The sequence below is a fragment of the Megascapheus bottae genome, chromosome 26, assembly GCF_031878675.1.
Source record: "Megascapheus bottae isolate mThoBot1 chromosome 26, mThoBot2.hap1, whole genome shotgun sequence".
Classification (NCBI taxonomy): domain Eukaryota; kingdom Metazoa; phylum Chordata; class Mammalia; order Rodentia; family Geomyidae; genus Megascapheus; species Megascapheus bottae.
This window is the reverse complement of record NC_143534.1, coordinates 15,191,837-15,214,506: the sequence shown is the minus strand read 5'-3', so window position 1 is coordinate 15,214,506 and position 22,670 is coordinate 15,191,837. Positions and strand designations below refer to the sequence as shown.

General features: G+C 40.5%; 1 protein-coding gene across 1 annotated transcript in view; it reads left to right on the top strand.

Annotated features, from left to right (window-relative positions):
* Dnajc1 (DnaJ heat shock protein family (Hsp40) member C1) overlaps positions 1-20,451 on the top strand; it is a 106,203-nt gene extending 85,752 nt beyond the window's left edge. The window contains exons 9-12 of the mRNA XM_090319015.1: positions 3,971-4,090; positions 13,016-13,064; positions 17,548-17,996; positions 20,238-20,451. Coding sequence (XP_090175141.1) covers positions 3,971-4,090; positions 13,016-13,064; positions 17,548-17,996; positions 20,238-20,306 — 687 coding nt within the window. The 3' untranslated portion in view covers positions 20,307-20,451. The remainder of the gene's footprint in view (positions 1-3,970; positions 4,091-13,015; positions 13,065-17,547; positions 17,997-20,237) is intronic.
* Positions 20,452-22,670: the final 2,219 nt, after the last annotated feature.

Sequence of the window (22,670 nt, the reverse complement as noted above, 5' to 3'; positions counted from 1 at the left end):
GCACCACTTCCAGCTTTTTTCTATGTATATGGTACCAAGGAATCGAACCTGGGCCTTCGTGCATGCTAGGTAAGCACTCTACCACTAGGCCAAACTCCCAGCCCTAAATACACATTTTTAAATGGAAATTGTATATAAAACATCGGACTTCAAATGTAGCAGATAATAGTATTATACCATTCCTGCATATTAGCTATGCATCCAATTTTTTGACTTAATGGTACTATATAAACTAAATCTAAAAATGTAGAAATTTTTAAGTTCTGCAGTTACATTAATAATGATAATTAGGTCATTTGAATGAAAATATTTCTCATTAGGAATTTTCTCATTAGGTATTAAAATATGAAAACATAGTGACAAGTATATTTTTTGTAACTTGCTGTAATTTTTTCAGCCACTGTAATTTTTTGCTGTAATTTTTGCATAATATTTTGTAATAAACATTTTATGGTCTGAATCTGTGAGAAGAAACAAGCATGTAGGGTATATAAACATAATGCATGACTTTTCCCCACAGCTTCAAATCCCTATAACCTAAGAATATTAAATAATTTCAAAGGCACCAAGTCTTTGAACATAGCAGATTTTATGACAAATATTTGCCCCATGGAAACATTATTTGGTAATACAATTTAAATTTTCTATCCACTTTTACTGTAGGAGATATATTTGGGAGTCATTACATAAAAATATTGAATAATTTGAAAACTTCCCTTTTATTTTTTATTCAGAATGGATATTTATTCCCAGAGCAGGGCTTTTCTGATGCAAAATTGCAATGCTTGTGTAGTCACAACAGCTGTCCCCACACCATGTGGTATCTTCCATTACTTCACTGTAGAGATGAATTTTTGGCCCAGCGTTTCAGTAATATTGGACACACATGGTTTTAAGTGGCAAAGCAGTATGCTTATGCATTCATTTGACTTTCACAGCTACTGTTGGCTTCAGATTAGAACAGGGAGAATACATTCACACCGTGGCCACCCTCATGGCTGCTGTAGTAGCTGAATCACAGTTGCTGCTTCTAAAGACCCAACTAACTATTGCCGAGGAATTACACATTCACCAAAGTGCCTTACAGCTGCAGACAGAGAATAATGAATTGGTAAAAGGCTTCTTTGAGATTTCAGATGATGGCTCTAGCTTATTACTGAAGTATTAATAATAAAAATTATGGCCATGAAATAACTGAAACTAATGGGGAAATTTGTCCTACCAGTAGGTGGTTTTTTGGAAAAATCAATCCAAGTATTTATTTAAAATGTTTCCTTCCCAGAACAAATACTGATATTTTACTTTTAGACTCATTAACAAGAAATTAAGATTGCCTGGTTTCCTAATGCTTGCTATTGAACTGATTTTCTGTGTGAAAGGGTGATTTGTGTTTTCATCATTTTAGCCAATTGTGTTTACTCCAAGATGTGTTTGTTACAACTACTGCAAAAATTAGATAATTTCATTTAGTGCAAAACTACATCAATACATCATATGATTTTAATACTGTGTCAGTGTATATATCATGCACTTTCAACCTAATGCATGTCATGGTAGTATTTATGGATTTATATTTAAATTCTACTCAGAACTTAACTCTTTGGCATCCTTGAAACTAATTTGTAAGCTTGTTTATTAAAACTTTGGCTTTTAGCAAAGAAGAAAATCATTTACTTGAAAATCTAATTGTGTTCCTAAATGGTATCTGAATTAAAATAACACTTTTCCTTAAATAAGAAAAAACTGTAAATTTTAAATCATCAGATTTTAAATCTAAATCATTAGATTTCTGATATTCATTAAATATCAAAGAAATTCTGCACAAACCCTAAATTCACTTTTTATGTACGTGAATTTATGCATGTATTGTAGGGGCTGTACATCATGATGAATATGTTTGAGGCTTTCAGCTCTTAGTGGATACAAAATAGAATGATTGATAAAATCCTCCCTACTATTGGCTATTATTTACTGACTCTTAAGTGGCAGGTTGTATTTATGCCAATTTATCTGCTTCAAGGAACATTCTTGATAGCAGAACAAAGTGAATAAAAGTAGTTTGCTTTGCAAATGAATGCAAATGGGAGAGCCTTTCGGAAAGCCCTTTAACAGGGGCAGTGCACTTTGATTATGAGTGAAGCTGCCATTTGGACATGGTGAAAAGAGCACGCTTGAACCATTGATTGGGGAAGACAGTAAAAAGTCAGTAAAGGGCCCCTAAGCTTGCAGTGAAGCAGGCGGATGTCAGTGTGGTTAGAGCACTGTGGGAGAATGACAGGGAGGATTAGTGTCAGGGAGAAGCTTTGCTGTAGCTGTGGAGATAGTCCCTGGGGTCACTCACCTCTGACTGTTGTTCTTTGCTGATGGTTCTGTAATGCAAACTGCCTGATGTATGCCTGTTCATTATCAGAAATGGTGATTAGAAAAGGTATTTATTTCAAGGATTTCTTTCCACTCCACTTCCCTTCCTTTTCCTCTCCTTTCTTTCCCTCTTTTCCTTCTCTTTATCTCCCTCCTTTCTTCCCTCCTTTCCTTCCCTCCACTCTCACACTTTCCCTTCTCTTATTCTTTCTTGCTTTCTATGTCTTTCTAATCAAAGGAAAGTAAGGTTGGCTTCTTCAGTCTCTGATGGTTTTTTGAACATTGTTTAATATGAATGTAAGTACTGCTTCTGGTGGAGATAGCTTAGTGCTAAAATGTAGCATCAAGTAATAGGCACATCTTTTTTCTTGTTCTAAGTGTTTTTCTTTGCTTATTAGTTTTATTTTTGGTCACTGGTAATGCTGCAGTAAACTAAAAAAACATGGTTGCTTTTAGAATTTATGTGTTTTGTAGTCTTTGAAGGTGTTTTATGTAGTGATAATTTGGTCAACTTTTACAAAAATCACTGAAAAATAAAATACTGCTTTTCATATACTGAATGATGTAGGTCTGATCACAAAACTGATTGTTCCTCAGTTTTATAAAATACTATCATTTGATAAGTTAAACTTATCTTTAAAATTAACTACTCATATAGAATGAACAAGACATCTTTCAGTTCTGATTCTGAACCATTATTTACTTAATCATATTTTTATTCACAATGATATGATTTTTGTTTCTTGCTCTCCTCCTCTCAACCTCCACCACTCTTTCTCTCCTTTTTCCTTTTTTGTGTGTATCAGCTCTGAGGTTTGAATTCAGGGCCTAGGTACTACCCTAAACTTTTGTGTTCAAAGTTAGCACTCTACCACTTGAGCCACAGCTCCACCTCTAGAGTATTGGTGGATAATTGGGTATAAAAATCTCACGTACTTTTCTTCCCAGCCTGGCTTCAAACCATCATCTCAGATATCACCCTCCTGAGTTTAGGGTAGTACCTAGGCTATGTCTCAAATGGTGGATCGCTGGCTTTGAGCAGAAAGCTCAGACAGTGCCCACCTATGAGTTTAGCCTAGGACTAACGCAAACAACAAAAATTTAATAGTCATATAAAGGCATTTGAGAGCAGCACTGCATTTAGTAGCAAGAATTCATTATGTAGATTTTGATCATGGTTTCTTCGTTTAATATAAAATGATTTTTTCTAAAATATTTTTATTCGGTACACATAGGATACCTTTAAAAGGCTAATAGCTTAGCCTGTGGTAGAGTGCATGCAAGAAGCCCTGGAGTCAATTCTTTGGTACCACATACATGGAAAAAAAGTGGGAAATGATGCTGTGGCTCAAGTGTCAGAGCGCTAGCCTAACCAAAAAGTGCCCAAGGACAGTGCCCAGGCCCTGAGTTCAAGTCCCAGGATTGGCCAAAAAAAAAAAAAAGAGCTACTAGTGTTTTATCTTCTGATCCTAAGTGTGCAAATCGAGCCTTTACCCTAACTTTTACATACATTTTAGTATTGTTGGGTTTTGCCAGTTGTTTCACAGGTTTGTGAAATGTTTTAGCAACCATCCTTTCAATTGCCTTCATTCTCTTTAATGTTTTACAGGCACCTGAATGGACAGAAGAGGACCTCAGCCAATTGACAAGAAGTATGGTTAAGTTCCCAGGAGGGACCCCAGGTCGATGGGAAAAGATTGCCCACGAATTAGGTCGATCTGTAACAGATGTGAGTTCACTCAGATTTGCATTGTATGGAGAGTGACAAGCCAACTATGTAGGAGGTAGACATAGATGGGTCCTTCACTATCTTTGGAGAAAGGCTTTAATTCTTTGAGAACCAGGAAGTGAACCATTAATGAAATAAGCAAGAAGCATATGTGAATCAGTCCCCTCTTCCACAATTAACAGCTGTGTGAGGAACTGTAGTGTTTGCAGACTAACGCTACTGAAACATAGTCACAGAAAAACAATGCCAAGTTTTATGTGTATAGTGACCCTTTAATTGTGGAAAAGACAGTTTTCAAACAGCAGAAGTTAGAGGAGATGTATTTCAGCTGGATCTTTTTAGCATTGACGTATAGATTGTCAGTGTATTTAGACAGGTGGTTTGGATTAATTAAATGAGTACTATTCCCATATTGCAAATGTTTGCCGCTTTATTTCAAGGATGATACGAAACGTTCATTTTGACAAGTTTGCATATGTGTGTATTTTCTTATATACAATGACTACTGTATACTTCCATATGGTCATTCATATGTATTATATGTGTGTGAATGGTCATATTTAACATTTAGAAAACCAAATATTTACCTGGAGAAGTTTTGACTTAATGCTTTAAATGCTTTATTCAGGAAGTTTACATCAGATAACATTTTAAAAGGTACCAACATAGCATGTTCTAAGCATTTAGCAAATGTTCAATTGAAACACTCTTACTTGCATCATTTACCTAATTGTTTGTGTGTCTGTCTTCTGCCTGTCTGTCCCTAGGGTTTGAACTCCTTGAACTGCTCCTCCCCCTCCCCCCCGACTCTGAGGCTTACATTTAGGGCCAGGAGGCCTGGGCCTGTTCCTGAGCCTCTTTGGACTCAAGGCTAGTGCTCTACCACTTGAGCCACAGCACCTCTTCCAGCTCTTTCAGAGTAGTTTATTGGAGATAAGAGTCACAGATTTTTCTGCCTGGGCTGACTTCAAACTGCGATCCTCAGATCTCAGCCTTCTGAGGAGCTAGGTTTATAGGTGTGAGCAACTAACCACCAGACTCTACCTGAGCTTTTTTTTTTTTTTTTTCCCTTATACTGTCAGTCTTGGAGCTTAAACATTGGGCCTGTGCATTGTCCCTGAGGTCTTCAGCTCAAGGCTAGCACTCTACCATGTGAGCCACAGTGATACTTCTGGTTTTCTGGGGCTTAATTGGAGATGAGAGTCTCATGGACTTGCGTGCTCTGGCTGGTTTTGAACCGTGACCCTCAGATCTGAGCCTCCTAGGATTACATGGGTGCCCGGTTTCCCTGAGCATTTTAGTGGTTAATTGAAAATAAGAGACTCAGACTTTTCTACATGGGCTGACTTCCAACTGAGAGCCTCAGATCTCAGCCTCCTGAGTAGCTAGGATTTATTGGCATGATCTACTGGGTGCCTGCCTGTTACTTTCTTAAAAAATAGTAAATGTTATTTACTAAATTTACTTACAATATATCCAGTAGTTCAGACATTCTTTTTTAAAAAAATATTTTTATTGTAATTAATAAAAGGGTTACATGATATTTGCCAGATAGAAGGTGCATTATTTCACATACATTGATACCCTTTCACATGTCTTGGTCCCCATTACCCTCCCCCCCACTCCCCAGTTCAGACATTGTTAAGGGCTCTGAAAGATTTAAATTAATCCTCCCGTTTCATTCTGTTATTATGCCTTTAGCTGTGTTTGGAAAATGGACACAACATTTTTTTTTTAAACCTGCCAAATGACAACGTTTAGTAGTCATTAGCTGTGTTTACAGCTACCCAAACAACAATAACAACAAAAATTTTTCAAGTGTGAGTTACTTTCTTTATTTCTAAATTTAGATGCTTTCAGATTTACTGAACACAAGGGCCGGGAGCTTGGCCTAGTGGTAGAGTGCTGCCTAGCATGCACGAAGACCCGGGTTCGATTCCTTGGTACCACATACATAGAAAATGCCAGAAGTGGTGCTGCCAGAAGTAATGCTGAGGCTCAAGTGGTAGAGCTTTAGCCTTGAGAAAGTCTTAAGCACAGTGCTCAGGCCCTGAACTCAAGCCTAGGACTGCCCCCCCCCAAAAAGGAAAGAAAGAAAAGAGAAGAAAAAAAAGAAATAAACACAAATATATTATCAAGGTTTCTTGTGGGCTAGAAACTACTTTAATATTTAATAACATGTATGAACATTGTTGTTATTGTATAGGTCCTTTTTTAAAAAATCACATTTAGTCTCTGACATACAAACACTTAGCCTAATTTGGATTAAGTTCTAAAAACTAAGTCCCAGTGATTGTATATAGAGATTCCCTTCTTGAACACTTGTTTAACTTGTCATTTGAAATATGATGTAAAAATCAATGTTAATAAATTCTTCAATTAAAAAAAAAATCACATTTAGGTTGGAAGGTATGGCTCAATCACGCCCAAGGCCCTGAGTCAACATCACAGTCTGCTTCCATACATGCCCCCCCCACCTAAAAAAAATCTTACTAAAAAACTACCAGCCAATGGCTGTGGCTCATGCCTGTGATCCTATCTAGTCAGGAGACTGAGATCTAAGGTTCAACCCCAGCACAGGCAGAAATACTGGAAAGTGGAACTGTGGCTCAGGTGGTACAGTGCCAGCCTTGAGTGAAAAAGCTGAAGGACAGCACCTAAGTGCTGAGTTTAAGCCCCAGTATTGGCATACATGCAATACGCACACACGCCCACGCACACACAGTTATTTTGCATTGGGGTATAGCTAAGTGATAGTCTACTTGTTTAGAATGTACCTGAATCTTGGTTCAATCTTAAGCACCAAAATAATAAAGGGGGGGAAAAAAACCTCACAAGACTTTTATTTACGTTCTTAGGAGATATTTTGCAACATATTCACTTCAAAGTTGAAGTATAATTCTGGAGGAAACAGCAATTCTATCTGGTCACAAAATGTCTTTGCTATTCTTGAGGACCCTAGTCACTCTGAGTGACTGGAGAAGCACAAGGACATCTTCCACGACAAGTGTTGCTGGAATATGCATTTTATTTTCTCATTTTTAAGTTGCTTGTAAAAGTTAATAGTGGCTTATCAGTAATACCATGTAACCATATTACATGGTTATGGCATTTCAAATATAATGCCTTTTAACTCTACAGCTGCAAATAATATAATGATTAATTAAAAATAATTCCTAACAGTATATAAAACATTAGTATACAAGGCTTAGAACTTTTTCTCCAGTTGTATAGAGAATATAGTATATAGTGTCTCCTTTGAAGTTAAAAAATACTTTTAACTTTTTATATTTCTTCGAGATGCTGTGGTTAATGCCAAATGCAGATTTAGTAAAAGTTGTATCCAATTTCTCATTAAAATTTGTTTAAATTTCTGCCTGTTTTCCAAGAGGAGATGAATGTTTGAAAAAAATGCTGAGAATATACATACTAGAACTAACAGAGCCTCTTTGATCTAGATGTCTGTACTTTGAAGAATAGTCTTGGTGCAAAAAAGAATCCATGTGCGACTTTGCTCCCGAGACCCCCCTGAGGAAGGTGGCAGTCATGACTTTTTGTGGGAGAGACCACGTGTACTTGTTCTGTTTATATATCAGAGTGCCTTGGAAATAGTTAATAGACCTAAACTCTTACAGCATCAAAAAATGTCTTTGTAACTTTTGTCTACGTGATTATTTGTCTTAATGCATTTGACACTATGCATTCTAGGTCCAGAGAGGAGAAAGAGGAAGGGAGTGGAAGAGAGGTGAAGAGCCATGCTCTTCCAAAAAGAACTGGCATCTGAAGAGTTAGCTAACTCGTTTTAAAACACACAGGAATATGATTTGTGAGGCATGTGAAGCAGCTGAAATAGCGGTTTTTTTACTAGAATATTTCTTCACTAGCAGTTTCCTTTGTAAAATGCTCCGTGAAAATTTATCACACTTTAAAAGCTCTCTTCTTCATCTTTTTGACGTATGGTGTTAATTAGATTTGTTTTCATTAAGTATTTGATTATGAAGAAAAAAGAAAAAACAGGCTCAGTTGCTGGCATGGTGTTTCCTTTCACTTCTGCAAACTGACCAGTTTGTCCCAACTCTGCACAGCTGTTCTTTGACCTGGGTTGCCTGCTAAATTTGTAGCTTCAGGCTTGCTTCCCTTTCCTTGCAGAAACAATTGACCTTTTAGGGGGAGAGGTGAAAGTGGTGAGATCTAGATTTGGGTTGACAGAGTAGTGAAAAACTGTACTGTTTCTCAATTAGAAAAGGAATTAAATATATTCTTTGTCATAATTAGGTGAGTTTAATTGCTAACTTCTGTTTTGAGTAAATTCAGGCAATGTTACAGCTTTAAATTTTTTTGACATAAAGTGTATTTTAACTCTATCCTTATGATCTATTTTATTATGGGTTAAGTATTTTAAATATTAATACATACTTTTTGGCAAACAATTTTAGTAACCACTGAGGACACTCAGATGGTAACAACAGAGGAAAAACTATCTGGCATGTAAAACCAACTTGAATATGATTATTAACTGCAGGTTTTCTAAATTAGGGTCAGGGAGCCTCAGATTTCTTGCTTGTGAAGTAATACTGTTCTCTTGCCTGAAAGGATTCTACTTCTCTCCATAGTCACTAATCTTCTGCATTCTGGTTGTGATAACAGACTGATTGGAGATTTTCTGCTTGTTTAGAAAAGGCCTAGGTCGTCAGCAAGACAAAAGACAGGTGACTAGACTTAGCAGACTTTTCTAATTACCTTAATGCCCTTGTGTGAGGGAAGGGATGTGTAGAAGCAGCCTGTTAGGCCAGTGAAGAGAAGGGAAGATAACAAAATATAGTTTTATGTTAGCCACAGTGAGCATGGAGATAGAGAACAATACCTACTGGGGAAATTATATATGTTATAATGGTTGCTTCAAAATCAAATGGATTTTTCAGTCAAAAAGAAGCTTTGTAATGTAGCCATAACTAAATATACTTTCGATTATGGCAAATATATTTCATTACTATTACAGTCAGAAACCTTACCCAAGATTTTGAAAAGAAGAAGAATGTCTGTTTGGTTTTTCATCTTTATTCTCTCTGAATACTTCCCAGCTTTCTGTGGTCATAATTGTCTTGTGTTTGAGCTTGATCTCATCACTCTTTCTCCCTTACTCACAAACTCACAGGCTTCAAAGATGTGAATCTTCAAAGAAAGGAAATTAATGCTGTCTTCTTGCTAGATGAGTCCCTACCCATTGTGATATAAAATTTACGATAGTGTAAGCAACTACTGAATGTTAGTGGATACACATACACAGTAGTATTTAAAGTCTAGTTTCAAGAATATGAGTGATTGGCGTAGGCCACCTGATTTCCTGTTTGAAGGAGAAAGGTAGAGTTGTGGGACTAAACTACTTAGTTTCTCCACTGGCCTGCTTGGAGTTCTGCTGTACATTATATGGTAGTTAATACAGTTTTTCTTCTCTCCATTTTAATAAAGAAACCTAGTGTTTCATCATTTAAATTTAAATGTTAAATTTAAATATTAGGGCATTCCTATAAGATACATTATTATACTGGGTATTTTTTGTTGTTGTTGTTGTTCTGACATTCAACAACTGTTTTCAAGAATAGATGATTTCAAAAATAGAGATTAATTGGAGATAAGTCTTTTTAGGTCCAGGCTGGCTTTAAACTGCAATCCTCAGATCTCAGCATCCTGAGCAGCTAGGATTACAGGCATGAGCCAACGAGCCAGGCAAGAGATTGGTTTGAAAAGGTAACATATGTGATACATGGCTTGTGTAATTGAGCAACAGCCTTAGATCCCTACTTGCCTAGATTCATCTTCTCACAAGCCTTTTAACTTGGACAGCAGTCTCTTTGGAACTCACAGCTTCTTAAATGGATTATATACCTACCTAATGTTGCTGCTGTGAGAAATAGGTACGTGCACATACATGGATACACACCTTATTCAGGCTACTACCTGCTACACAGTAGGATTATTCCACATATGAATTCCTTTTTAGAAATCAGTTTCTGTGAGACTGGCACTCCACCAGAGAGGGCAGGGCCAGAGATACAAGTTAATAATTTCCTCTATTTTGTACAATTACTATAGACTAATACAGTAATATTTAAAGTAGTGATTAAAGATCCCAGGGAATAAGTGAGTATTTAGAAGAAACCAGTGAAGGAACATTCAAAGAACAAGAGGGAAAACTAAGCATATACTCATGAAATCTAAATGGAATGGAAAAAATAAAATTGAGGGAAATTTATTAGAGGAAAGCCCGCTTGAGTCAGGTTTCAAGGTCTGGTATAGTATGTGATAGAAAGAACATAAAGCTAGAACAAGGAAATTGGTAAAACTTGGTTTTGTGAGGATCCAAATAGTAAGAGGAAGGAAGATCCTTTTCTTTCTTGATTTGGGTTAAAAGAAGGGAATATTATAGTACTGTAATCAAATTTTCAAATGGAAAATTTGGAAGTCAAGGAAACTCATCCTGGATTATTTGAGTTTGTTACTAATACATGCAAAGTAGTGTCATCTGCTAGAAAGAGGTCTAGGATTAAATTGCAGTACTTTAAAGGCAGCTTTAAATATTTTCTCTAATTTTGTCCTTTATGTGAGTAGAAAAGAAATGATTTGTTTTGATTATAATAGGTAATATTTACTGAGTCTTACCATGACAAGCACTTATTTTATCTTAAACATTCCTACAAGTCAAGTGGTTGTGGTAGAGAAGGTAATGCATGACACACAGAAAAGGTAGGGAATGGCTCAAAGTTGCCCAGCTAATAAAAAATAAGACCAAGATGGAATACTAGATCTGGCAAACTTGGAACCAACAGTGACACTTTCTGAGGCTTGACTCTTCAATTGTATTAATACAATGAAATATGCTCAAAAATAGACCTGGGTTGTGGGCATGGCTCAAATGATAGAGACATGCCTAAGCAAGCACAAGGCTCTGAGTTCAAACACTTGGGTCACCAAAAATACAAATGTGCTTATGTACATATATGTGTGAGTGTGTGATATACATACACATATTCATGGAAAAGATATTTTTTTATTTTTATTTTTTATTGTGATTAATAGAAGGGTTGCATTATATTCACCAGATAGAAGGTGCATAACTTCACAAACATTGATACCCTTTCTTATGACATGGTCCCCATTTCCCTCCCCCCTCCCCCCACTTATCTTGATTTCCCCCCTTCCCTATCCAATTTCAAATAATCAATTAAGCATATATATCAGATAACAAGGTGAAATATAACAATATGAGATAACCAAGGGATGGCAAAAGAGATGAGCAATAACATAGTACATTAAGGACAACAGTCACTCATTATATGGCTTTTATTTCCTTTTCCAGGAGGTCCTTACATTTAGTGTCATACTATTTGGCCTAATGTCTCTAGATTTTGTTCTATTGTAAATCTCTGCTAGAAGAGCCCAACGTTTCTACTGATTATGACAAATAAGGGAGACTATCAGGCCTATGTTCCTTTGAGTCTGGTTTACTTCACTTAATATGATTTTTTCTAAGTCAGAAAAGATGTTTTTTAAAAGTATAACAGATTAACTTCTGTGTAGAATGAAATACAACTTTAACAAAATTAACACTGTGAGTAAAGGAAAGGATGTCATTTGATCTTTATTTGATAAATGCCCTCGGGCAATTGATTTTTTTTTTTGTTTGTTTTATTTTTGGTGTCAGGCCTGGGGCTTGAACTCAGGGAGTGGTTACTGTACGTGAACTTTTTTGTGCTTGTGAATAACCTACCACTTGAGCCACAGCTCCACTTCTGGCTTTGTAGTGTTTAATTGGAGATAATAGTTTCATAGAATTTCCTGCCTGGGCTGGCTTCAAATCTTAATTCTGATAGCTCAACTTCCTGAGTAGCTAGGATTTTAGACAGGAGCTGCGATTGCCTGGTTGACTTCAATTTTTTTTTTTTTTTTTTGCTAGTCCAGGAGTTTTGAACTCAGAGCTAGGCACTGTCCTTGAATTTTCTCAAGGCTAGCACTCTACACTTGAGCCACAGCACCACTTCTGGCTTTTTCTGTATATGTGGTGCAATTAAACTTGACCCTAGAAAATTTTCAAGTAAGCAATAGAAATCAGAACAGTGGAAAAGGAGACAGTTGTTTAAGGTACGAGGAAAAGTTCTGTGGGATAACAAAAATGTTCTGTAATTTGGAGCTTGTTTATTTATGTCTGTAAAGAAAAATCTGTTTAAAAGGGTAATGTACATGTAGATAGATTTTTAAGACATTGTTAAAAAAATCTTTTAAAACAAGCTATCCAATAAGTCAAACAGTTTGGTACCATTTATTTTGAAAGATAAGGTCAAAGGTAGTACAAGGATACTGCTACTGAAAACATCCTTCATTTCTGTGAAATTCATTTCTCTGGCCCAAAAGATTCTTTATATATATATATATATATATATATATATATATATATATATATATATATATATATATATAATCAATCATGAGTCTTGAACTCAGGGTCTGGGTGCTGTCTCTGAGCTTTTGTGCTCAATGCTAGCACTGTACCACTTTGAGCCACACCTCTGCTTCTGGTTTGGGGTAGTTAACTAGAGATAAGAGGCTCATGGCCTTTCTGCCTGGGCTGGCTTCAAACAGATCTTAGCCTCCTGAGTAGCTGAGGTTACAGGCATAAGCCACTGGTGCCCAGCTCCTAGCATGTTTTAAGAGTCAGCCTGGTGTATAAGTACTATTGCTAGACTAGGAATACTGAGGTGATCTGGGGTTTTAGTCTTAAGTCTATTGCTGGATAGGTGGGCATTCTGGAGCAAGTCATTTAATCTCCCGGGCTTGTTTTCTTGTTGGTTAATACCTTATATGATACACGTCACTTAACGTATAAGGTATGTGAGAAGTAATGATTTTGCTTTTTATGTTTTGAAACAGGTGACGACCAAAGTCAAGCAACTAAAGGATTCAGTTACCTGCTCCCCTGGTAAGTTAGCCCAGTAACCCAGTATGGTTTCTCAAAATTGATCCTTTTCATAATCATTTGTTTAAATAGTTGTGTGGTACTTTTGCCTAATGAACTCTACTGGTCCTATCACAAATGGATTGAGTTGCAGTACCAACAGTCTGACCCTGCACGTATAGTTGGTGCTAAGGTCATGTACTTAGTATGATGAAAGAATCATGCGAACTATTCGTGTAGAAGGGAATACAAAGGAAGCTAGTCTGCACATTGCACAAATGCACATGTACAGGGTTCCTGCATCATCTTCCCTGTCTACCGTTTCCCACATCCAGCACTACCCTGCAGAATAAGCAGCTTTCCTGAGAATTTATTATGTCAAATCTATTTCCTCCAAGATTAACTCATTTTGTGAGACTACTTAGAACCAAGAATTTGTTTTTCAACCTAACTCAAAAACAGGTCTCAGGCCGGGAGTTTGGCCTAGTGGTAGAGTGCTTGCCTGGCATGCACAGAAACCTGAGTTTGATTCTTCGATACCACATCTATAGAAAAAAGCTAGAAGTGGGGCTATGGCTCAAGTGGTGAAGCCCACTCCTTGAGAAAGCCCAGGCCCTGAATTCACGCCCCAGAACTGGCACAAAAAAAAAAAACAGGTCTCACAGAGAGTAATACAGACAAACCAGAGGTTAATTGGCAAACTGAGAGCTCCAAAGTTCTCCCTAGAAAGGATTCAAGCATTGGCAAAGAAGGCATTGCAGGCTTGAGCTAGTGACTGACATGAATCTTTCTAGAGCATTGACACGGGTGGAGGAGTAATGCAAAAAGGGTCATGAGGACAACAGGAAACATGTAGGAATCTGAACTGTCACCTGTGGCTGGAAGTGCCTTTCACTGCCAGATCGTGGCCCCGGCAGCCACCATGGAGTGATTCACAGATGGAAAGGAAAAAACACAGAACTAGTATGATAGTCTGGCCTCATCCAAATACCCTACAGCTCTCTAAAATACCATTCGATTTTAGTCACTGACTCACTTAATTTTCAAATAGCCTTTAAAGAGTCAAATAATGGGGCCTAGAGTGTGGCCTAGTGGTACAGTACTTACTTAACATGCTCGAAGCCCTGGGTTCAATTCCTCAGTACCACATACACAGAAACAGCCAACAGTGGTACTGTGGCTCAAATGTTAGAGTTCTAGCCTTGAGAAAGCTCAAGGACAGTGCCCAGGCACTGAGTTCAAGAAAAAAAAGTTTTTAGAATTGTCATTCTATTTGTTCAGTATATTAAAATTCTCTAAGAAGTACTATCCATTAAAGCCGTAAACCTGCTCTTTCTAAAATACTGGAAATTTCTGAAACTGTGCCCTAAGATTATACATTGAAGAGGAAAATTTAGAGACATAGAGCTAGCTAATAGTCCAGGAGGTGGAAGTGACCATCTACTACAGATAGGAACATGAAAGTATTTGGTCTGAAGCCATGTACTGGTGGCTCATGCCTATAATCGAAGCTTCTCAGGAGGCCAAGATCTGAGAATCTCAGTACAGAACTAGCCCAAGCAGACAAAGCCACAAAACCTTTATTTCCACAGAAAACCTGGGCTGGAAGCATAACTCAAGTGATAGCACCAGCCTCAAGCAAAACTGCCAAGCCCCAGTACTCACACATACATAGACACACCAAGTATTTGACCTTTTCTTTGTCAAGTTTGCTCTATTGACCATGGAAAGAAATGTTCACCAATAGAAACTCAAAAAATGACCCACTGTTACCTATTAAGACTTTTTTTTGGTACCTATGTGTATAATACTTTTATAATATAATTCTGCTCATGATTTACACACCACATACTAAGGCTTATAGCATCTGTTTTGTTTTGTTTTTTTCCAGTTCTAGGGCTTGAACTCTGAGCCTGGACACTGTCCCTGAGCCTCTCTGTGCTCAAGGCTAGCTCCCTACCATTTGAGCCACAGTGCCACTTCTGGCTATTTCTGTGTATATGGTACTGAGGAATCAAACACAGGGCTTCATGCATGCTAGGCAAGTACTCTACCACCAGGCCAAACTCCCAGCCCTATAGCATCATTTTAATGACTTCAAAATAGTCCATAATGTATACACTCCATTATTGTTTGGGGGGATTTTATTTTGTTTTGTTTTTCTAAAGACTCCCACACTCAGTCCTCTGAATAACTGGAACAACAGGTATGTGCTACCATGCTGAGGTTCTACTTGAGCTCTAGACCCTGAGCCCCCATTTGTTTTATCATCATGAGTAATAGTCTCCAAAGTAGGACAAGGAAAATGATAAGACTGTGTTAGGATTTCTACTGAGTTGAGTTATTGGGTTCTTTGGTGCTGATCTTGGTGCTTGAGCTCAGGGCCTAGGTGCTTTCCCTGAACTGCTTTTCCCACAGCTCTACTTCTGGCTCGTTAGTTAGTTTTAGGGAAGAGTAAGAGTCTCATAGACTTTCCTCCCTGGCTGACTTTGAACCACAGTCCTCAGATCTCAGCTTCTTTAGAGTAAGCTTACAAGTTGTGAGCTGTTGGCATCCAGCACTCAGTTTAATTTTTAGGAAGGAAAGAAAGAAATGAAGGGAGAAGAGAAAAGGGGAGGTGACAGAAGGGAAAGGAAGGGATATTTACTATACAGAGTTGAACCCTGGTACCTTCACTGTGTACATACACGTGTGCTATGTGTGTCACTGAGATTTCCTGAGGAAAAGTAGGAATTCTTGAGGTTGCATCTTTGTCACTTATCCTTTTACTTATAGCATACTGCTACACTGGTTTTGTGGGGTTACAGATTGCTGTAGAATTACAGGGACACTCTTTCATGAGCTAGAGTATAACCACTGTGACATAAAGTAAACGGTGTGTGTGTGTGTGTGTGTGTGTGTGTGTGTGTGTGTGCGCGTGTGCGCGTGTGCGCGCGCGTGCACCTATATTGATGAACATAAGAGACTCATGGACTTCTCTCCCCAGTCTGGCCTTGAACTATGATTCTCTAATCTCAACCCACTAAGTAGCTAGGATTACATAGCTTTAAAATAATTTTAAGTAAGTTATTTTTTTTTCAGTCTTTGGATTTCAATTCAGGTCCTAGGCACTGTCACTGAATTTTTGTTCGATGCTAACACTCTATCACTTAAGCCACAGTGCTACTTCTGGCTTTTTCTGTTTATGTGGTACTGGGAACTCAAACCCAGGTCTTTGTGCAGGCTAGGCAAGCACTCCACCACTCAGCCACATTCCCAGCTCAGTACTTTGAATTAAGAAAAAAAAAAAATTAAGCAACCAGGTTCTAGACTTGGTTTTAGATATTAAGATAAAAATGTTTCTGCAAAATGGTAAGACAAAGGGTTAACCAATTCAACAGTGATACTAAACATGTTGGAAGTGGAAGTGGATTTTACAACTAGAGGGGAGGAGGTGAGTCTGGAGGAAAGAGAGAGAAAATGAGAGAGGAGGCGACACTGTTCAAAATGAAATATATAAGGACAGAGCTCAGGTCCTGAGTCCCCAGAACTGGCGGGGGCAGGGGGAAGGAAAGATACTCTACAGAGAGAATGTTTTGCAGTGACCAGAAAAGTGTTTCTACAGATTAAAAATTTTGAGAGTGGATTTTAACCCATAAATTCTGAAAAACAGTAAACTAATTTGTTAAAGATATAAATGAGTAATCATTGCAGGTTTTTTTTGTTTTGTTTTGTTTGTTTTTCTATCTGTTATGGGGCTTGAACTCTGGGCCTGGGCATTGCCCCTGAGCTTTTTTCAGCTCAAGGCAACCACCCTACCCCTTGAGCCACAGTGCCACTTCCACTTTCTAGTGATTAATTAGAGATAAGTCTCGTGGTGTTTAGTGCCTGTGCTGGCTTTGGACTGCGTGATCCTCAGATCTCAGCCTCCTGAGTAGGTAGGATTAACAGCTATGGGCCCTGGTTTCATTGCTGTTTTCTTAGTAAAAGCCCATGATTGGTTTAGAAAAGATTTTTACAAAAAACTATAATTTGGATTGCAAAATAATTACTAGTCTAACACAGCCAACAGTATATCACATTAATTGGATGGAACTTTCTGAGTTTTCTTTTTCAAGTCTGAGGACTATTAAAAATGAAGCTGGCATAAGCCAGTTGGGTGCCAGTGTCTCATGCCTGAAATCCTGGCTACTCAGGAGCCTGAGATCTGAGGATTATGGTTCAAAACTATCCTGAGCAGGCAAATTGATGGGATTCCTATCTCCAGTTAACTAGCCAAAAGCTAGAAGTAGAGGTATGGTGGCAAGCACCAGCCATCAACGAAAAAACTAATAAGCAACACACACACACACACACACACATCTGTAAAGCTAAGGTGATGATACTTGTTTTTCTAGAATAATGGGTAAAATAAGGTCAATAATGTATACAGAATAACTGGCACACTGCTGATGTGTAGCAGGTAGCCCGTGGTCATCATTCCTGAGCTGACCTTGCCCTTTCCTGTGTGTTGTGACCTCTTTCCTAGGAATGGTCAGACTCTCTGAACTCAAGTCAATAGTCCAGAATTCCAAATCCATCAAGATGGCCACAGCCTTGCCAGATGACATAATTACTCAGAGAGAAGATGCAGAAGGGGTGGCAGACGATGAGGAGCAGGAAGCTGATGCCAGCGAACAAGAGGCAGTGGCCTCAGAAGTCCGGCGTCGGAGGAGGAAACCAGCGAGGCTAATTGAAGTGGTAACTAAGGTGGAGCCAGAGGAGAAGTTAAGGGGAAAGAGGCAGAAGGACTTTGATATGTCAGAACAAAATGAATCCAGTGATGAAGAGAGCCAGAAAAGAGAGAGAACTCATGCTGCAGAGGAGGCGTGGACTCAAAATCAACAGAAACTCCTGGAACTGGCATTACAGCAGTACCCAAAGGGAGCCACTGACCGCTGGGACAAAATAGCCAAATGTGTCCCCTCTAAGAGTAAGGTGCGTGAAGCGGGGTAGGAGCCCCACTGGCGTGGCTGCAGCCACCTGGCCCACCCCTCCTGTGCCCTTCTACCAGCTGGTAGTACGCTTCGTTTCCACCCCTGGCTCCTCCTCAGTAGGGAAATCAGTGTGCTAGTTGCTTAGTGGATGGGAAGGAGATAAATACTCTAGGTTTAGTTGTTATATACTCTCAAAAAAAAAGTGAATGGAATATAAATTCCCACTGTACTTGTTCACGTGGAGAGCGCATCTGAGGTGGAGGAAGTCTAGGAGAGCCTGGGCCTGGGAGCCTCTTCATCCTCACTGTGAAAGGCAGCAGCTGGCAGCAGTGGGCTGCACACCCGGGAAAATGTCCATACGATCACAAAGCCCTCGGGCTCTCTCCAGGTGGATAACCAGAGGGGTGTGTAGGGTTGACTTACTCTACCAGGACAGCCCTCCATTCTACAAGGAAGCAAAGTTGGACTGCCCAGAAGCTCTGAGATAGAACTTACGTATGAGTTAGTGCAAGAGTGACATTTAGGACCCACCTTGCCCTCAGTAACCTTGCTGTTGATAATTGACTTGTGTTTCTAGTTCTTGGTACATCTGCATGTCATGGCAAGTGCAGCCTCAGGAGGAGGAGTGGGTGGGTCCTGCAGAGCCTTGCCCTGGGCTCGGCCTTCCCTCTTGATGCTGTGCGATCTGTGTGCAGAGGTGAGGGGCTGAGCAGCCCAGCCCAGGCCTTTCTCCACGCATGGCCTGAGCCGCCTTTCCTGAACTGTGCATTCAGCCCAAGACTCCAAGAACACTAAGAAATCAAAGGAACCCATCTCCAGTGCCTCTGTGACTGTCACCCTGTTGCCTCTGGGCACGTTGATGCTCATTTACATGCTTCTTTTTTTAATTGAAATTCTGTGTTGGAAAATCTAGCTTGTGGCCATGCGTATCCCTGCGTGTACTTTAAGATGATGAGGCTGAGAATTCCTGGGGAGAAAAACCATTAGCAGTTGATCTTCTTGGGAAGCACAGCTTCTCCGAGCCTCTCCAGCCACTTTGCCAAAAGTAATTATTTGCCTGTGTTTCTCTGCTGTCTGGCAGGACACTGCATTTACATGTGTGATGAACTGACATCAGCTCAGAATGGAGGGTCTGGAACTGTGCATTCTGTGGAAAGTTGTTGCCTGGAGGAGTGAAATCCTGTTTTTTAGCCAAAAATGATTGCAGGATTGCAGTGTGGCACAGGTGTTGTAAACTTTGACTTAAGGACCAGGTCTAGGAGGGCTGCCTGCTGGCCCCTGCTCCAGCATGGCTGTTGCTCCACTAGCACCTCAGTGACACCCTGGTGTCACGCCTCTGCTGCTCACTGAGGGCACAGGAGTACCATCTCCTACCCCTATGCTGGGCCGGATTCCACACAGCTGCTTCCTTGCACTAGGCTGTCAGACACATGTGGCTATTGAGGAAAGGCCAATATTTCTGATGCTGTGAGTAGTCTTTGGGGATACAGAAAGGGCCCTTACTGGATGAGACTCATGCTGAAATCTGGGAAAAGACTAATACCCATTTCTTCCTGCTCAAGGCCCCTCGATGAATCATGTGCCCTAGAGCATAAGGCCCTGATAGGAGGCCTACAGCATCATGGAGCTAGTGCTGTCTGAGCAAAAACAGACGGGCTCAAGAAAGTGCCCTGTGATGAGGTCTCAGCCTTAATGCCCAGTGCCCGCTCAAGGTGTGACCACTACGGATAGCTGAGTTCTGGGGCCAGTCATTCTGTGGCCTCACTTTGGAGGTTATGGTGGTGCCCAGAAGAGCAGGAGGAAGAATTCTAAGGCCTGGCTGCCATGGCCACCCAGCAAGATTGCAGCAGCCCCAGGGAGAGGCAGATCCAAATGAGAACGGTGCTGTGGCTGCCTGGCTGCTGTGACTGGAGGTGCGATGAAGTAGTGAAAGTTTAGGTGATGGTTGCAGTTAGTGAGCTGAAAGGCTCGATCATTACTGAGTGCCCCCAGGCTGCTGCCCCTCCACCTCAACTCAAGCTGACCTTGCGGTTCACCTAAATGTCTAACCAGACCTACCTATGACCAGCTACACTTGCCCAGAAGGTTCCAAAATGTTCTAGGCAAAGGTAATGGACTCCAGGCATGTTTTTTCCTAGTACTAAGGACAGTAAATCAACCAGAAGACCACAGAGGGCTGACCATGTGGAAAGCATAGACTTGTGAAAGTAACTTCTTTGCCTCTCTCTTTTTCTTCCCACAGGAAGACTGTATCGCTAGGTACAAGTTGCTGGTTGAACTGGTCCAAAAGAAAAAACAAGCTAAAAGCTGAATGTGCTGGAAGATGACATTCACCTTCATTTTCCAAAATGAGTATTTCAAAAAATCTTATGCAGAAATTTGCATTTTGTACCTCAGTATTTCTATACGTCATGTGCCTTAGTAAACAGACAAACAATAAATAATGTTTAAACAAATCTTGTGTTAAGGGGGAAGGGATTTGAAGAGTTGCCAAATTATTTTATTTCTCCTCACTGGAAAGATGCTTTTGGGGAAAACATTTCCATTCAAACAATATCTTATCTTCTGGCAGCCAGGCGGATAGGTTTTTGACAGAAAATATAAGTGAACTAATGTGTAAGAATCCAACTATATTGTTTTTTTCTGAAAATGTGGACACAGTCAAGTGATCTTGGGTCTGAGTACATAGATCTAGAACAAAATCTAAACAGAAGTCTTAAGTTCAGGCTGCTTAGTAGAAACTGTTCACAATAGGTGGGCATGCACAGAAAGTGTGTGGTTGAGTTTTCAGGACCTGGCATCTGTTGGGGGACGTAGGCTAAAACCATCCACCTAAACTGTTAATTCCTGAAGACTTCCTTACTGTTGATGTCTGGACTAAGACTGTCTGGATTTGTTGTGATGGAAAAATAGTTCCATGAATAGAGAACACATAAGCTTAGAAAACAGATAAGTGGAGCACATATAGCAGAAATGATTGGATGTGTATAAACATGTCATTTTTCTTAAGGATTGACATGAGTTAGAGTTTGCTGAAGAAAACTTTGGAGTGGCAGACATCACCTCTCCCCAGGAGAACATGGAAGCAGATAAGCCCCAATTCCTTCCCTTGCCTTTGAGTGGAGACTGTGGGGAGCTTAGCTACCCCTCAGAGGCTCAGCCAGCTAAATCTACAAGGGCCCATTGGAAAACTAAGACAGCAAACGCTCCGCTAATGGCTCGGTAGTCTTTGGGGTTTCGCCAAGCCATTCCACCCGTGTCATCAGGCAGCTGGTCATGTGCTGAGGGAGTTCCCACGACGTGTGGCTACAGTACAGGTCAGGAGCATGGGAGAGAAAGTGAGTCCTGGCCACGTGCCAGGCCCTGGGTGATTGTCTAGCCTCAGCTTGTGACATCCTGGGAGCATCCAGCCATCTTTTTTTTTTTTTTTTTTAAGATTTCTGTTCCCAACACCCCCTGCTGTAGATCTCATCGCAGGTTTTCTGGACATTTTATGACGTGCAGTTGATAGTAGGTTCCCTCAGTTTCCTCACCATCTGCGTCTCTTCTAGACTCCTTACGACTTTATGGCTCCAGCATGGTTTCTACCAATGCCCGTTTCTGCCTTCCTGGTAAGAGTCACTCTCCACGTCCCTCCCTTGGGTGCCCTGGGGGCGGAGGGGAGAACGGAGGGGAGGACCGGGGAGCAGGTGTGGGTTCCCAGCTCCACTGGCCAATGCCAAGTGTGCTGGCTGCAGCCCCTTCCCCAAGTGTGGGCCTGGTCCTTTGGATGCTCCTCCCTCCCTAGGAAGCACTGTCCCCTGCACACCGCTCCTGCACAGGGGCCTTGCTTGTCTTAGGACAGAGAGCCAGCCATTCCTACGTTTTCTCTCTAGATTTCCCCCCCACACCCCTCTGAGGAAAGGGGGCGGAAGTTGTCAGATGATTTCTTTTTTTAATTTTCCTTGTTAGATGAGACTTCACATGGACTGTCCAGGTGGGCGGGACTTGCCCTCCTCCGCCCAGACCTCTTGGCGGCTCCTGCCTGTGATTGAAGATCACAACTTGGACAGGAAAGTCTGTAAGACTCTTAGCTCAAATTATTCACCAAAAAGTTGGAAATGGCACTGTGGCATAAAGTTGAGGGTCAGTGCTCAGGCTCTGAGGTCAAGCCCCAGAACCTGCTCCAAAAACAAAACAAAAAGGCAACAGCAGGCAGAGCATCCTCTTCCTCAGCATGGCCTTAGCTCCCAGCTCACCCTCCTGGGCTCACTGCTTCGTCCTCAGAGGTGGTGAAGAAGGAACAGAGTTAGGGCCAGAAGGAAAGCTTGACTCTAAACCAGTGAAGGAGGAAGAGGGCCAAGATGGCCTAATGGTTTCTGTGCGTGGGGCTGGGGAAGGATGTGTGGCTCACGGGGAGGCCAACACCAGCTCCAGCCCAGCATGGGCAACGCCCACCAGATCACTGTGTGTGGGTGCCTCAGATACTTCAAGATTAGCTTTCCCTTTGAGTTAGCCTGGGTGGCATTGGTATGTGGTCTGCCCCCAGCCTCAGAGGTGCCTCTCACTGGAGCAGGCCAAGGCCCAGAGACCATGCCGATGTCTCACCCCTCTGTTGGCTGAGGTGAGGCCAGGCCTGTGCTGGCTCCCATTACTTGGGGTTGGTCACTTAGTGCAAGATTTGGGTGTTTCATGC